Source organism: Xyrauchen texanus, chromosome 32 (genome assembly GCF_025860055.1).
Source record: "Xyrauchen texanus isolate HMW12.3.18 chromosome 32, RBS_HiC_50CHRs, whole genome shotgun sequence".
NCBI classification, from domain to species: domain Eukaryota; kingdom Metazoa; phylum Chordata; class Actinopteri; order Cypriniformes; family Catostomidae; genus Xyrauchen; species Xyrauchen texanus.
In genome coordinates, this window is record NC_068307.1 from 5,205,907 (window position 1) to 5,224,449 (window position 18,543).

General features: G+C 39.3%; 1 protein-coding gene across 1 annotated transcript in view; it reads right to left on the bottom strand.

Moving 5' to 3' along the window:
* The window catches only part of LOC127625916 (ephrin type-B receptor 2-like), a 209,039-nt gene that overhangs the window by 47,970 nt on the left and 142,526 nt on the right, over nucleotides 1-18,543 (bottom strand). Inside the window, exons 4-5 of the mRNA XM_052101373.1 lie at nucleotides 16,202-16,357; nucleotides 12,917-13,252 (exon numbers count right to left, since the gene is read on the bottom strand). Coding sequence (XP_051957333.1) covers nucleotides 12,917-13,252; nucleotides 16,202-16,357 — 492 coding nt within the window. The remainder of the gene's footprint in view (nucleotides 1-12,916; nucleotides 13,253-16,201; nucleotides 16,358-18,543) is intronic.

Here is an 18,543-nt window from a genome sequence, read left to right on the forward strand (position 1 = left end):
ATGACCAGGTGCAGGATCGGTGATGATCTGGGGTGCTTCAGCAAGGTTGGAATCAGGCAGATTCGTCTTTGTGAAGGACGCATGAATCAAGCCACGTACAAGATTATCCTGGAAGAAAACTTGCTTCCTTCTGCTCTGAGAATGTTCCCCAACTCTAAGGATAGGGTTTTCCAGCAGGACAATACTCCTTGAAACACAGTCAGGACAATCAAGGTGTGGATGGAGGACCACCGGATCAAAACCCTGTCATGGTCAGCCCAATCTCCAGACCTGAACCCCATTGAAAACCTCAGGAATGTGATCAAGAGGAAGATGGATGGCCACAAGCCATCAAACAAATCCGAGCTGCTTACATTTTTGCATCAGGAATGGCATCCTACAGCAATGTGAAAAACTGGTAGAGAGCATGCCAAGACGCATGAAAGCTGGGACTGAAAATCAAGGTTGTTCCACCAAATATTGATTTCTGAACTCTTTCTAAGTTAAAACATCAGTATTGTGTTGTTTAAAAATGAATATGAACTTGCTTTATTTGCATTATTCGAGGTCTGAAAACACTGCACCTTTTTTGCTATTTTGACCACTTGTCATTTTCTTCAAATAAATGCTCTAAATGACAATATATTTATTTGGAATTTGGGGGAAATGTTGTCAGTAAATAAAACAAAAATTTTCATTTTACTCAAACACATACCTATAAATAGTAAATCCAGAGAAGCTTTGCAGTGGTCTCTTAAAATGTATGAGCTGTGTGTGTGTGTGTGTGTGTGTGTGTGTGTGTGTGTGTGTGTGTGTGTGTGTGTGTGTGTGTGTGTGTCTATTTCGACCATGTGGTTCGTGAAGCCTTCGATGGCTGTACTGGAGGAATTTCCATCTGGTACAGATATAATGGGAGGTTGATCGAGGCCCGGGTGCAGTCAAGGGATGGCTCCCTGTTGGTCAACCACATTATGTATGCTGATGATCTGGTGATTGCCGCTCACTCAGAGGAGTTGGAGGCGCTGCTGATGAACCTGGAGCTTGCCACTAAGAGATGGGGCTTTACCATCAGCCCAACCAAAACTAAGCACCTTCCTGGGTATTATGTACCATCGGACACTACACCCCCACAGCTCCCAATTGGTGATGGGGCAGTTGTGGAGAGAGTGGAGTGTTTTCCATACCTGGGAAGTGTGCTTATGACCAGCTCCGGTTTGACAGTATAGGTCTCACTCCGAATCAGTCGAGCGGCATTATCTTTTCATCGGTTGAGTAACGCTGTGTGGAAGCTACCCGCTTTGTCGCTCCGCACAAAGCTTCAAGTATTCTCGGCCACGGTCATTCCCTCCCTCTATGCTTGCGAAACGTGGACCCCCCTAATGGAACATCATCACCGGCTAGAAACATTTAGGCTGGCCTGCCTAAGATCCATCCTGGGTTTAACCAGGCTGGATTGTGTGAGGAGCTCACAAGTCTTTGAAAGATGTGGACAAAGTCCCATCGGTGAGCTCCTCCGGCAGGCAAGGTTGCGTTGGCTGGGTCATGTAGCCCGCATGCCCGGCCACCGCATGCCTAAACAGTTTTTGTTCAGCCGGATAGAGGGGGCTAAGCGGGCGCAGCACGGGCTGGAGAAGAGATGGAGTGATGTGGTACTGGAGGATGTGGAGCTGAGTGGACTTGCCGACGACTGGTACCAGCAGTGTCAAGATCGGCCTCTTTGGAGGAGGCTTGTGAAGGATGCTGCTAGCCAGTTGGAGGCAGTCACCCTCCAACAACACGGAGGGCAGAGGAGCGACGCACACAACAACGAGCAGAGCGCAGGGTGGCTAAAGCACAGCAAGTTGGCACAGTAGGGGGCACAGGTGGTGCATCAGCCAGTCATCTCAGTCATTCGACCCGTGTCACCGGTTGGATCTGTCCCGTGACCTCCTGCCAGCAGGCGTTCGACACTTCACGTGGCCTTAACGTGCACATAGCCTGGCACAAGCGTCGTGGCGAATGGCGGTTGTTTTTTTGTTTGTGTGTGTGTGTGTGTGTGTGTGTGTGTATATATATATATATATATATATATATATATATATATATATATTTTAGGGCTGTCAATCAATACAAATTTGTAATCGAATTAATTACATGGTGTCCCGATTAATTAATCGTGATTAATCGCATATACAATTATTTGCTGAGAAAGCCCCTTATAGAACAATAATTCAATATATAATGATTATACATATTTATATCAATATATAATTATACATAGTTATCTTTAAATATTAAAAAATGATATATATAAATATATATATAAATAAAATAACAATGCATTACATTCTTGTGGCAGAAGAGTTAATCATTGATAAGACGATACAAAAAGCGGCTTTAGAATACAATGTATTGTTTACTACCATATTATTGATCATAAGTCAATCATTGGCATACAGTTCACAGCAATCCATTTCACAAGTCAATTTGCCAATCAGTTCGAGATTTATTATGAGGTCTTGTTTAAGGACCCGTCAATTTACACCTGCGTCAGACATGCTTGTGTAGCGTCTCGGGTGCGTTGTGTCATAAACATAAAATGTTTAGGTCACTGTGTCAAGTTAAATATAGTTTAATACTCAATCTTTAAACACATCTTGAGATCCCTTAGTTTGGATTTGCGCTCCAAGTGTTTTGATCGCAAGAACGTAAAGCATGTTTGAGCTGTTCTGCCTACTTAAGTGTTTTCTTCACTGTATAAACTGCGCGTTGCCACACAGCTGAAATTTCACTTACTGCCCTCTGGAGTAAACAGGTGGTACTACAAGCTTGCATTTCTCAGGAATCTTCCTTTTTATGGTCCGGGGGCATAGCGATTAATTGCGTACATTTTTTAACGTGTTATTTTTTGACGCGTTAAATCGACAGCCCTAATAGATATATATATATATATATATATATATATATATAGTTACATTATTTACTGCATAATTTGTACTATTTATAAGGATTTACAATGGTTTTATAGAGCACATGCTAAAATGATACTGTCTCTTTAAGAATTATATAATGCAATAAAATGCATGAATTTTAGTGTGGCTTAGGTGTGCAAATATTTTTCAGGGTAAGTGTATCAGTAATACACATTCAGGCAACTTCAAACAGTGTTTTTATTTATTCATCACTCAAGTGAGATTTAAACTCAATACCCTTGGAGTTAAAGGTTGGCATGCAAACCACAAAAACATGCAACCACTTTTGAATGAAGTGCCATTTGATTCTTTGATGAAATGGTTTGAGGATCTTCAAAGGATTATAGGACCCTTGACACTACTTGACAATGACCAAGTTTACAAGTTTATTCTGTCCATAATGTCTAAGAGGTGCAAGCCGCATAATTTATAAGCTCTTGACTAAGGCTTTCTTTACTTTGAGTCGTTTTCACATACTCAGCATCAGTTGAAAGTTGATTGATGTTTAAAAAAGTTGGCCTCCATTTCCTTATTTGATATGCCTAAACAAAAGTAATTTTTGTATCTGACTTTTGTAATTTAAAAGTCATTTCAAAACAAAAAACGCACTTCCTCTCTACTGAAAAAATGGCTGAATAAAAAATAAAAAAACATAGATACTTTCTGCATTCTGGGTCAATGAAGAGTACAACACCAACCTGATACTTTGTGGGCAGACTGGTCATAATTCATCAAGATCTGGAAAAAAACTCTCCAAGGCCAAGATCGTAACACTCTCCACATAATATCAGTGTGTAGGAATTGTTCATCCCTTAATAAGTGTGCACGAGGACAGTTTAAGCCTGTGACTGTCGAGCATAAAAAAAGAGTTTTGTTCCCTTTGTCGCTCTTTCGCCTGTTTGAGTCGAGCTTCAACTGCATTGTGTGTGGAGATCATGATAGACAGTGTGAAAGGGCCTGGGAGAGGGATGATAGCGGCAGCTGTGGAGAAAGTTCCTGAAAACAAGGCTGGGAGATAGGCCATGCTTGGTTGAGAGCGAAAATGAGAATTTCAATTGACGCCTTCCCCGAACTTCCCCCACAAGCGAAAAATACTTTCACGGCAATCAATTCTAATTTTCTTATTTGTTTGTTTTTCTTGCGGAACATCCCTTCCCTCCCAAGCAGCCAGGCTTAAAAACGTGTCTAATTAACGCTTGCACATGGATACGGACAAGCACGCACACCCTATTGCGAGCACAAATTATGAAGCTCCAAGCCGCCTTCGCTAATGAGGGGTGACAAGATGTTTATGTAACCCCAAAGCCCTCCAATCCAGACGAAATTAAAGGCCTGGACAGCCTGACCCAGCCCCCCTCTGTCCTAGTGCCCTGTCCCAGGAGGCCCGGGCTGCTAACAGGGAGTTGGTGTGAGTACTTTCACAGCTCCCCCTGATGGAAGTCCGGGGTTGCTAATCCAAAGTGACAGGCGGAGCGGGGACAGAGCACCCCAACAGCAGGCAAGAACCCCAGAACAGAGGGAGTACAGGTTAGAGCAGGGTAAAGCCGAGTGGAAACATATGGAGAAAAATCTTGCTATAAAAATGTATATAAAAGCAAAATTCATTATGACAAAAGTATAAAGGGACCATATCATGGAAAAGTTACTTTTCTTTCTCTTTTGAAATAAAAGATTTGAACAATCTGGACACACTTGAATGTTCCAAATGCAAAGCTCCTTCCCTAGTCTGTTCAGCCCATTTATTAAAATGAAACTGCAAAAAAAAGTCGTCATGTTATTAGCATCATGATCATTTTTACATTACTTTTAACATTAACATATGAATGCCCACGCTTACGTATAACCCCATGCACTAATGTATGAGCCACTGATTTTTGTCAGCCAATTATCAACCAAATTAAAATCATATTCCAGGTTCAAAATAAATTAAGCTCAATCGACAGCATCTGTGGCATAATGTTGATTACCACAAAACATTATTTCAAAATCTGGGTTACAGTGAGACACTTACAACAGAAGTGAATAGGGCCAATCTGTAAACCTAATACTCCTTGTTTCAAAAGTATAGCCACAAGGCGTAAACAATATATATACTATGTCAACATGATTTTAGTGGGATAAAATAACTTACTAGCCTTTTCTGTGTAAAGTTAAATCCAATTCTGCAACTTCATTACCATGACGACGTAACACCTATTTAAGTTAACAAAAAAATTATTTTAAAGCTTAAATAATATACAAGTTTTAATGTAAGTGCTTTAATATAATTAAAAGCTTCAGATTTCTGCCTTTGTCATAAGCATGTGAAATCCCATTATGAAAAAGTAATGGTTTATTTATCATTATTAAGTTTATATAAAAAAAAGATATGTTTTTAATATTAAGAAATACCTACCAAAATAAATGAAATTTGAAAAATTTTAAGTATGTAGAACATGTGCGTAATATGTATTTGAAATACAAAATTAATATTATGTAAAATGTTTAGAAGTGCAAAAACAGAAGTCAATTTGTTTTTAGAAATGCAAATTAACCTCTGATTTACATGTTACATAAAGCAACCACACTGAGTAAACAAGTTATCTGATAAGAAATATGCAAAGTTCTTTCATAATATGTAATCTGTATTTGTAACTTTATTGTTTATAACTGCAAAAACAAGAGCAAAATTATATATGTTTTCTTACATAAATTGAAATATATGATATATATATATATATATATATATATATATATATATATATACAGTGAGGAAAATAAGTATTTGAACACCCTGCTATTTTGCAAGTTCTCCCACTTGGAAATCATGGAGGGGTCTGAAATTGTCATCGTAGGTGCATGTCCACTGTGAGAGACATAATCTAAAAAAAAAATCCAGAAATCACAATGTATGATTTTTTAACTATTTATTTGTATGATACAGCTGCAAATAAGTATTTGAACACCTGTCTATCAGCTAGAATTCTGACCCTCAAAGACCTGTTAGTCTGCCTTTAAAATGTCCACCTCCACTCCATTTATTATCCTAAATTAGATACACCTGTTTGAGGTCGATTAGCTGCATAAAGACACCTGTCCACCCCATACAATCAGTAAGAATCCAACTACTAACATGGCCAAGACCAAAGAGCTGTCCAAAGACACTAGAGACAAAATTGTACACCTCCACAAGGCTGGAAAGGGCTACGGGAAATTGCCAAGCAGCTTGGTGAAAAAAGGTCCACTGTTGGAGCAATCATTAGAAAATGGAAGAAGCTAAACATGACTGTCAATCTCCCTCGGACTGGGGCTCCATGCAAGATCTCACCTCGTGGGGTCTCAATGATCCTAAGAAAGGTGAAAAATCAGCCCAGAACTACACGGGAGGAGCTGGTCAATGACCTGAAAAGAGCTGGGACCACCGTTTCCAAGGTTACTGTTGGTAATACACTAAGGCGTCATGGTTTGAAATCATGCATGGCACGGAAGGTTCCCCTGCTTAAACCAGCACATGTCAAGGCCCGTCTTAAGTTTGCCAATGACCATTTGGATGATCCAGAGGAGTCATGGGAGAAAGTCATGTGGTCAGATGAGACCAAAATAGAACTTTTTGGTCATAATTCCACTAACCGTGTTTGAAGGAAGAAGAATGATGAGTACCATCCCAAGAACACCATCCCTACTGTGAAGCATGGGGGTGGTAGCATCATGCTTTGGGGGTGTTTTTCTGCACATGGGACAGGGCGACTGCACTGTATTAAGGAGAGGATGACCGGGGCCATGTATTGCGAGATTTTGGGGAACAACCTCCTTCCCTCAGTTAGAGCATTGAAGATGGGTCGAGGCTGGGTCTTCCAACATGACAATGACCCGAAGCACACAGCCAGGATAACCAAGGAGTGGCTCTGTAAGAAGCATATCAAGGTTCTGGCATGGCCTAGCCAGTCTCAGACCTAAACCCAATAGAGAATCTTTGGAGGGAGCTCAAACTCCGTGTTTGTCAGCGACAGCCCAGAAACCTGACTGATCTAGAGAAGATCTGTGTGGAGGAGTGGGCCAAAATCCCTTCTGCAGTGTGTGCAAACCTGGTGAAAAACTACAGGAAACGTTTGACCTCTGTAATTGCAAACAAAGGCTACTGTACCAAATATTAACATTGATTTTCTCAGGTGTTCAAATACTTATTTGCAGCTGTATCATACAAATAAATAGTTAAAAAATCATACGTTGTGATTTCTGGATTTGTTTTTTTAGATTATGTCTCTCACAGTGGACATGCACCTACGATGACAATTTCAGACCCCTCCATGATTTCCAAGTGGGAGAACTTGCAAAAGAGCAGGGCGTTCAAATACTTATTTTCCTCACTGTGTATATATATATATATATATATATATATATATATTGTCTTTCATTCTGGCTCTCTTAACATTTTGGCCTGTCATGTTCAACGGATCTACTTATTTACTGTTAAAATGATAAAATAGGGTTGAAGCTCTTTGTACATGTACACAATTGTACATTAATTAACATTAGTTAATGCATAAGGTATCATGAACTAACAATGAACTATACATTGTTTAAACCATTTATTAATCTTTGTTAATGTTAGTTAATAAAAAAACAAAATTTCATTGCTAGTTCATGTTAGTTAATAGTGCATTAACTAATGTTAACAAACACAACTTTTGATTTTAAAAAGGTATTTGTATACCTATATATATATTTGTATATTGAAATTAACATTAGCTAAAATTAATAAATGCTGTAAACGTAGTTCAGCTGCTATTGCGTTGAACAGCTCCGAATGTTGCCCTCCTCGTTCACTCTCACTCCAAGGAATTACATTATTGTATTCTTATAGATCTATACATTAATTCATTTTTTCGGAATTGATTTGCCATTAGAGCAGTCAAATTACCACGTACGTGTTGGTCAGTCCAGTCAATGTTAACAAATAGAACCTTATTGTAAAGTGTTACCTTTTAAACCATAATTCCTAAACAAAACAAGGTGAATAAGTAGCACTTGGCCTATAGTTTTTTTCCATCAGCTAAAGATTTTCATCTCAGTGCATCTATATTTATTGTAAACCAATTGCATATTCAGTAACTGATGGAGTACTTCTATGTAAAGGTTAGCCAATCATAACAGAGGACATTTACATTTCGAAGTCTTAAAGGTAAAGTATTCATTCATGAAGATCTATATTCATCTACTCATTCATACCAACAGCCTGACCCAGGACGATAAAAAATGATGATATGCAACGACTACATGGCCCAGTGAGTCTGATATCTGCTTTGCTATTGCCAAATATCCAGCGCTTGAACTATAGCAGCTTGCTGTGGACGCGCTGTCTGGACAGAAATAATCACACATTATAGCCTGCGAGCGAAAAAGAGAGTTCGCCCTCAAAGTCTGTGAGCATAAAGTTGCTCAATTTCCAGAGGAGGAATGGCCAGTCAAGGAAATTAGGAGAGTATAATATTATAAATAATTAAAAGCACTTGTGCTAACACCTAAAAAATAATCATACAGCCCTGGCCTCAGCCAATCTCCTTATTCCATACCAATCATATTTACATATTACATCAAACCTGGTTATGTGATATGACTGTTCTGCATTAATCCTAATCCCAGTATGCGTCAAGGCTGCTTTTATAACTAGTAATGTAACATAACTGTATGTTTAAATCGAACTGCACAAATTCACGGTTGTTCTCCAAAAAAAGATACAGACCTTTAAACTTAGGAAAAGAAGTTGGCTTTCATTTCAAAGATGTGTTTCAGCTGATTCAGATGAAGTGAATCTAACAACCCTTCTGTTTTCAGCCGATCAGTCTTTTCTTGTTCGAAGAAACATTGACAGCCTCATCATCCAGCTCCCATGGCACTTTCACATACATTCACAAGTCCCCTAAATGTCTCAAGTGCACTTAGTGTAACTGTTGAGAGACTGCATGTAAAAAGTTGAAGTCTTTACTGGAACTCCCTGTCAGTTTATGAGGCCGGGTTTGAGTCCGCCATTCTCGTCTTCTGAGGCCTGCGGTACAGATGTGTATGTCTTTTAACTTGTGTGTTTCAGAGACAATATTTATACTAATGCATTGTCTCTACGCACACATTACTGCATTAATAGGACTCTCACAGTTGACTGCAAACATGTGGGCCAGTGAAATTAGTTTGGAGGGAGTACGTTAGTTGTTTAAATCTGTTTACAGTGCATGTGCACTCAGCTCAAAGCTTTTATTTTTAGTCATATAAAATTATATACGTATAAGGTTATGTAAGAGTTTGTATTTAATTGCCTCTCTTTGCTCTGTGTGATGGTTGAATAATGGAAATCTCCACAGGCCTCCTGCTCTCCCAGCATTGCCGTCATGATGTAAACACTCCATGGATTCAAAGGCGCATCTCTTCCAGCTTGCTTTCTGTACAAAAGACTGGCTTAAACCTCCCTTTGAGATGTGCAAATGTTGGAGAAGTTTTGAATTTGGAAGTTAGCAATGTGTCACAACCAATTAAACTGCTGTCGAGCTTTAAAAAAGGCAGCTTTGCTAGGCTAAAGTAGGGATGGGTCTGATCTGTCTGCAGCCAACAAGGATGAGGAACATAAAATAATGTCTGACTCCGTTTGAGCCCCTAAGAGCATAGAGTACAGATCTGGCACGATCAACCGCACATTTTTTAGAGACACTTCGAGAGCAAATCAATGCTGCAGTCCCTCTAAAATAATTGGAACACGGTAATCTAAACCACAATCGCATGAGCGGAAAAACTCTGTTGCCTTTGCGCCTGATTGTAGTATGTCTCCCAGCCATTGCTTTTGCTTTAAGAGGGGAAAAAGTTTAAAGTCTAATCAGTAGCAAGAAACTGTTTTTCATTAAAATTCATCATTGGCTAGAGAGATCGGCTCTGTATAATCTGTCCCAGAATGGTTTGGGTCCGATTCAACGTGCATCACTTTAAATTTCTGGGAATTATGTCTAATCTCATGGTGACATGGTGGGATGGTTGTGTGGTTTATGTGAGCCAGAGAATGAAATCAGGATGTAATCTGGAGGTAACAAAGCGAGTTGCGTAGTGAGATCTATTTAACTCTCTATTACACATTATGAGCTCACACATATGGAACTATCTGGACTTCAAACCATCTTTGGATGAATAACAGAGACGAAAACATCAAGAAGTCTATACAATACATAAAACGGGACAATTTAATAAGAAAAGGTGACGTGAAAGCATAAAAGATGTATAATCATGCATATTATGGCTCAAATGCTATTTATGCCAAGCTACAGAGTTATAAAAAGGATTGGTTATTTACAGTGTCGATTCTTTGAGTGAAGTTTAGTGTATTAACTAAAGATAGGTGACTGTGAATGTGATAAAAACTGTTATGGTTGTAAAGGGCCCATGTAACGCTTCACAACCCAACCCAAATGTAAAAATAGAGTCTGATATCTTGAATTTTTGTAAAAAAAAAAAAATAAATCAGGTTACTTCAAGAATGGATATTGTCTTTTTCTCTCAACTTGACTTTTTCTTAATTGTAACTTCAGAATTTTTTTTTTTTTTTAATAATTGACCATTGATTTTCCATTTCTTTTTTGTGTTGCAATTTGTGCTGTGGGCTGTACCATTATCACAGTGGTGTGGGTTAGGGAACGGTCTGCATGTATTTGAGGAGTAGTTTGAAAGGCTTGCCAAGGGGTTGACAACTAAAGACACACGTGCCACCTTTGCCACGCAGAGGGGTTGGCACACAGACATTATCAAGACTGTGGGCAAACCATTCACACGACCAACTGAGCAGCCAGCATAAATAAAGCATAAAGCATAAAGCATAAAGGTTGCGCAAGCATAAAGGTTTTGGCTTTGTATTGTTTGCTCCGTGCAGTGGATGATAGGGGTTTGATCTCTCGCTGGCTGGAAGCTGGCACTGACGGATCATATGTCAGTCCTCCTGCCACTTGTATCACTTTTTTTTTTTAATCAAGTTTATTTACAAAGCATAGGATACTAGCAATAAACAATGGTAACCTCTTCTGAATGTCTTTTCCTTTACTTTAAAATTTTAAGGTTATTAATCTTTTCTTATGCATTAAAGCCTTTATACTGAGTTACCATGCCATTTACCAAGTCCATTTATCCTTGTGCAATATTCATTTCTAACTAAAAGGAAACTTTTGCCCATTGCTGGCTGGATGAGTTCCAGCTGCTATTGCAATGAACAGCTCCGAATGTTGCCCTCCTCGTTCACTCTCACTCCAAGGAATTACATTATTGTATTCTTATAGATCATACATTAATTCCTTTTTACGTAATTGACTTGCCATTAGAGCAGTCACATTACCAAATTGGAAGAAAAATGCCACATATGGGTTTGTCAGTCCAGTTAGCCACTATTGCGTTGAAAAGCCCAGAATTTTGCAAATCATTCCAAAACATTAGGCTACATAAATGTTTTGGTATGAATCTATTCTAATGTATTAACGCCTTTATATGGAATTTACCTGCAAATCATTTTCGGAATTCAGAGATCTTCACTTTGCCAGCCAACATGTGGCAGTTTTTTCCAGTGAATAACATACAAGGAGAAATGGTCCAAAGAAAATTGCAAGTATGCTCCACATTTAAAGGCCTTAATACATTAAAGCATATTTACAATAAAATATTATTATTATGATTAATACAATTAATTAGGTTACGATCCCAATTAGCATGATAAACTTCTCAATGTCCAAAAATAGAAAATTGCCGATAAGTCAATTATTAAAAAAAACGATTCTTAAGTTACAATTTATAAAAAGCTAAATTGAAGAAAAGGAGAAAAAATGACAAATATCCATTCTTTAATAAATGGGAAAAAATTAAAAATGAAAGTTTCAAACTGTTTTTCTATTTTTGCATTTGGATTGGTATGGTCTGAAAAATTAACTGTAAAAGCATTATACGGACCATGTAGCCAGGGGCAGACTGGCCATCGGGAGAACTGGGACTTTTCCAAAAGGGCTGGCCACAAAATGGGTCCAAATGGGCCACGGTAAGCCGAAGGGGGCAGCGATATGCAGAAAAGGACTGCTCAACAACTTTTGGGCCAGTTTCTATGTAAAATCCTGGGCCGATTTCTCGTCCCAGTCTACCCCAGCATGTAGCCGAAGTAACTCTCAGAAACTCAGTGTTGCACAAATGCAATTTTTGTTTACAGCAATAAAACAATACATCTTTTTTTATAATAAAAAAAAAATAAAAAAAATACACATAACAGTAGCTGACACTGAACTGTATCACAAAAAAAAACTTTGTTGGATATATTAGCTAATTAAATAGCCAATAGACTGCCATTGTAATCTGAAGTCCCACAAAATTCACCCCAAAACTAGATTTTTATAATCAGTGGCTACCTAAAATAAGGACAATTGAGGACTATATTAGGAACACCTGTACACCTACTTATTCACGTGATTATCTAATCAGCCAATGGTGTTGCAGCAGTGCAATGCATAAAACCATGTAAATACAGGTCAGAAGCTTCAATTAATGTTCACATCAACCATCAGAATGGGGAAAAATTTGACCTCAGTGATTTTGACAGTGGCATGATTGTTGGTGCCAAATGGGCTGGTTTGTGTATTTCTATAACTGCTGATTTCCTGGGATTTTCACACACAACAGTCTCTAGAAATTACTCAGAATGTTGCCAAAAACTAAAAACATCCAAATGAGCAGCAGTTCTGCAGATGGAAGCACACACATATTAGGACAACAGTGTTCCTAATAAAGTGCTAAATAAGAGTATACCACGATATTTAAAAAATGAAAATTAAGTTACAAAGAATCAAAGCAACACCTAAACCATAAAAAAAAAAAGTTGCAGTTGAATTGGTGTCCTCAGGTAGTTTGCACTTGTGTCAACCCAGCCCGGCAAGTAATGGCATCAAACGATGCTGCTAATAACGAAACAACAAAAGTTAAGTAAGCAAATGGTGGTATGGACTTACCAGCTTGGTTAGTTGTGATGTTGACTGATGAATATTGTGGCGAATAAGGGCTCTGGTCTGATACTCCGTTGACGGCCTGCACCTCAAAAGTGTACTGTGTGTGGGCCAGAAGGTCGCTTATAAAGACCCGGGTTTCCGTGAGTCCCAGCTGCCGTGGAATAAACTGCACGTTGTCACCGCAGCGCGTGCAGCCGCCCCGGCCGCCTCCGCAGCTCTTGCAGATGATGTTGTAGACCACGTCATCGCGACCACCGGTCTCCCGTGGAGTATTCCACTCAAGCATCAGCGATGTCTCGTTCACGCTGGAGATGACGCTTTGAGGGGCCGAAGGTACAGCTAAAGACACATATAAAAACAAGTACGAGTTAACAATATTAATTAGGGATGTGCGAGACTAGTCGTCTAAACGGTTCTGATGCTACTAGTCGACTATGGAATTACTAGTCGGTTCATACCCCCCCCATAAAACTGATCAACATTTTTTTACACATTTATGTTTGGCACTATGTTTTTACAGAGGATGCATTTAAATTACTGTCATATTAATGTAACATATTTTAAATAGAATTAATAATACAAATATTATTTAAAAAAGAGGATATCTGGAGCAGATACAAAGTTTAATTTCATCTCAGGCTGCGCGTGCTTCTTCCTTCTCTCACTTGCGGCACATGCAGGAAAATGTCCTCTCGTTAGACAAGCAAACTCAGCAAAATAGTTATGAAATCACTTCGGGGATGTTTTCACATTATTAGTTATTTTTCCGCTGTGCAGGCTTTTTCAAGTGCAGGATAGCCACCTCAGGTGAATCAAGTCACGTCTTTCACCAGACCATGTCGACACGTTAATTTTGCTCATCAAAATGTTTTTGAGTATATAACCTAGAAAATATGCAGTTTATTTATAATCAGGATCCTATGTTGCCTTAAAATGCTCCCTCCATAGGCAGCTCATTAGGATTTGGGACAGAGCAAATGAATAGAACATGTCAGAACATGTGTGCTAACCATTAAGCCATGGGCATGGCTCAGGCATGGCTTGATTTTCAATGTTAGATGGGTTGATTGCACTATACAATTAAAGTATGGAGTTTTAAAATGGCAAAATTGTGCATTTTCATCAAGCTAATTAAAATTACAATGAAATCACAAGCTTATTTGGTGAAACACGTTCTTTCGCATGAGAGAATCAACATTGAATGGGTGTCCTAAAGAAGTGCTGTTCCTGTGTTTGTAAACATAATTTGCGTTTGGTCATGAAAAGTACATCTCAAGGAGAGTGAGAGCACACCAAACAAAGCACACCTCTGAGACCTCCCTTTGACTGACAGCCAACTAAAGCTAACAATGCCCTGTGTTTATCTTCAACCGGCATGTGCTTGCAATTACTGTGGGTGATCCTCAAGGAGGCAAATGAGGTAATCAAGAAATAACCCTCCGCCCATTGCCCTTTTAAAAGAAGCCCAAAAAAGATGGAGCCTCCAATTGATTACATATTTACAGCTCTTTTAGCCATGAGGCCATTAGGAGGCAACCGTGTCTTGAAGCTATGGCTGTTAAAGCCTCTTAGTCGCATGCAAAGCCATTTCTAAACATCCCATTCCCAGGTTAGTGGGCGGTAATGGCTGCCGTTAACGACTGCCGTTTCCTCTCTTTAATCAAGCCAAGGCCCACCAAGCTTCAGCTCTGCGACATGATGCTGCTCTCTTATTCACAACAGCTGCTCTTCTCCCAGGGCCAGGCTTTCGCAAATGGCTTTTGTCGAAAGCTCGAATGATCTTTCTGTCTCGCTCCTTGCTTCCTTTCTCTTTCTTCTCTGCCCCCACCTCCCTTCTTTCAGCGAGTAACAAATACACAGCGCTCACAATAGCATGAGGAGCTCTCTCTCTCTGTCTCGCTCTTCGTCTTGTCAGCCTCATCTGTGTCAACAATAATGCCACGGCTCGGTTGTACTCTGCCTGATGATTACAACTGAAGTCAGTGGGAATGAGGAGGAAAAAGCTGCTGTTTGTATGTGGAAAAACATGAAGTTTGTGGCTATTGTCTAGTATACCATGCTTAAAAAAAAAAAATAGTGTTTTAACTACAGGTCCACAACTTGGGATACTGGTGAGCTGCTGTTCCAACATGCTTATTTTTTTTGTACTAGCTTAACGAGCTGGTCGACCAGCTGGAATGAAGATTTTTAGAAGAACATCTAAAGTCTGTAGATCAATACAATGCAAGTGAATGGGTACCATTCAGCTCCAAAAAGCACGTAAAGGCAGCATAACAGTAATCCACCACACTCCAGTGGTTAAATCTTTATCTTCAGAAGCGATATGATAAGTGTGGGTGAGAAAAAGATCAATATTTAAGGTTTATGTTTTACTATAAATTCTCCTCTCTGCCCAGTACGAGGCGATATAAAAAAAAGAATGTGAATCGCCAAAAACAAAAGAAGAATGTGAAAGTAAAAGATTTATAGTAAAAAAGGACTTTAAATCATATCGCTTCTGAAGATATACGTAGATTTAACCACTGGTGACTTATGAATAACTTTAATGCTGCCTTTATATTTTTAGGACCTTCAAAGTTCTGGTCACCATTAACATACATTGTATGGACCTACAGAGCTGAGATATTCTTCTAAAAATCTTTGTTTGAGTTCAGCAGAAAAAAAGAAAGTAATACGCATCTGGGATGGCATGAGGGTGAGTAAATGATGAGAGAAGTTTCATTTTTGGGCAAACAGTAGTTCAACTGTTTTCTTAACAGTTAAGTGTAGAGTGATTGTTTGCACACAATGTGACATAAAAACAGCAATGTTTCATTTTATCATAACACCGCTACTTGTATTTCCCACAGGCAATTTGTTTGTTCTTGTAATAAGCATTAACGTTACTAAATTTTGTTATCAAACAAAATATGTTATGTAATTTTGCTTCTCAAGTAAAGTTATCTTGTTTTAAGAATGTTTAGATATTTTTACTGGAAAACATTACAAAAATACTCAAATTTTTTGAGCATGTGTAGCTTGTCTGTACTAGTTTAGGTTGAGTGGCTTGTGAAGCTGGAGTAAAAAAATCTGAAATATATCAATGTTGATTGTTTTTGTAGTTTTTTTTGCTTAAACTTTATGACCTTACCCCGATAATGGAAAACCATTTTAGGTGTTTACATGACCACCCATGTTGTTGGCTTATTAAGCATAATCACTGTAAGAATGTGCATTTAAACACTCTCAGATTCAAAGTAACTGCAACACTGGGTTTGCATGTAGATGGAGAAAAAGCAGAGAACATACTTGTACATGGCATCTGTAAGGGGTCTGAGTCTGTGCGATAATATCCGTTTCTGCAGACGCAGTTGGTGGCTCCATCATTGGTAGTGCGGCTATTGATTGGGCACTGCAGGCATTTCTCGTCACCTTGCGCCGTCTTGAAGAAACCCGAAAGGCATGCTGAAACAGAGATAGAGAAAACGATGAGACAAGGTACAGAGAAGAGAGTCGACTTTTCAATATTACATGACTGCCAAGGGCTGTATCACGTCATAGAAATAATGGGCCGCTGGAGTCGAGCTGAAACACACTTTAGGGCATTCCACACATGTAAAGTGCAGCAATAGAGTCAGGTAAACACAGTTCATGTTCAGTATATGAGCTTAATAATTTAAATCCTGCACTCTTGCATGGCACGTTAAGATCATTCCACTTCCTTTGATCCGCTCATGAGTGTCTACACTTTTTGAATAAAGCAAGCAAAAGAGAGGGGGAAAATAGGGAAAGGATGAGAAATAAGGCCAGAAACAGTACGCAAGTATGCAAATGCAGACATTCTTGCATTATTGTAGCGGTCACAAACCTCAGTAATTAAGAGTGCAATAGAGTAACCTTCAAATGTCTGTGCAATTAAAATGGATGAACCCTATTTTTATTCAGGTAGCTAGGTAGACATCAACATGTCAACATTTAAATTTAAGCCAACTTGCTTAGCAAGATTCTTTTCAAACGTTTGCTCCAGTAGTTGTCCTGAAAGAGAGTATTCCCAAATAGAATGGATAATTGTGACTCATCCTTCTTATTCCTTTCACAGAAGCTTGCAATTTTCACCTGGGACAACCCCCCACCCCCATCACCCCCATCTCTGTTGGTGCGGGAATCCATCCCAAAATTCTGTGCACCTGCAAAGGCACAATGTCCAGTGCTGTTTATTTATCTTCTTTGGCCAGAACATTTGGCAGAACAGTCAGTTCTGCTGAGGAAAAGAACCGGCTCATAAGAGTCATTCGTTCAGGACACGGACTATATTGGGCACACTGTGTTTCTCGCTATAGATTAAAAAGAACCAGCTCATAAGTTTAATTAATTCAGGAATCAGACTACAATGGCCGTGATGTGTGTTCCACGCTATACATTCAAAATAAACCGCTCATAAAAGTTATTCGTCCAGGAATTGGACTACAATGGTCACGCTGTTCCTTACACACTTTAGACTGAAAAGAACTGGCTCATAAGAGTCATTCCTTCATGAATAAGAATACACTGCTCGGGGTGTGTGTTTTGTGTTGTAGAAATTGAATGTGTACATACTGGAATTCCCTGGAGGGCTTTCAGAACTGAGAGTTGTCATGTTGTACTTTCCCTTACCAAACAAACAAAGAACTTCCCAACCATTGGGAAAACTAATTGGCAGGATGAACTGCACATTGGGGTAGAGTACATCCCTCTACAGTAACCCAGCCCTGAGAGTGAGAGAAAAAGCCCACGTCAGACCAGAGACAGAGAAAGCCCACATCCACACACATCTGGAGGGACTGTCTCAACTGGCTAATTTTGAAAAACCCGTCACTCCATTCCTAATTGGTGACCTCGCTTCCACGGCAAATTGTTTGAACACACCTTCAATATCTCAACCGTTTTAGGGGAGTTAAAGCAATAAAGCACAGACACTTTGGCCTCCATAGTCTTAGCTGGCAATCACAGCAAGGATTGGAGCGGGGGACATGCCAAGAAAAATGTCTGTAAATGGGTTTATTTGGAGAAAGCAACTCCAGTCAGGGTTCAGTCGTGTTTTTAAACATACGCAAATAAGCTGGACTGTACTTCCGCAGAGCCGGTGAGATCACATTCTTTCAGCTCAATTACAGGTGTCAGAGGTTAACTAGTGCCTAATGGTCATTTAATTTTAGTGAAACGTTTCAGACAGAAAGGGCGCTATTCCCCATTTCCCCTCACCTGCTTGCTCGGACTGGCTCTCTCAATCCTATTTCAACACCTCGGTGAACCACAGGACCAGCTCAGCATCCAGGAACACTTAAGACTCCCACACAAGGACACACACATACACGTTTTTATATTCCCTCTCTGCACTCAACACATCTGTGCTCGTTCTCTTATTCTAAAAACACCCACACGCTTTCTCCCTCTTAAGAGTTTAAGCAAACTTAGTCTTTCCCAAATCCAGCTGACAAGTTCTAATAAGCCTGCACCAGGAATCTGACAACACTCTCTCGTTTAGCACACATCGGTTCCCCAAACACAGCGGGACTCACGCATACCTACACACACAAACTGTTTGCCATATCTCACATGGTTCGCATGGTTAAATATCCATAGCTAAATAACAAAATCACATCTGAACAAGA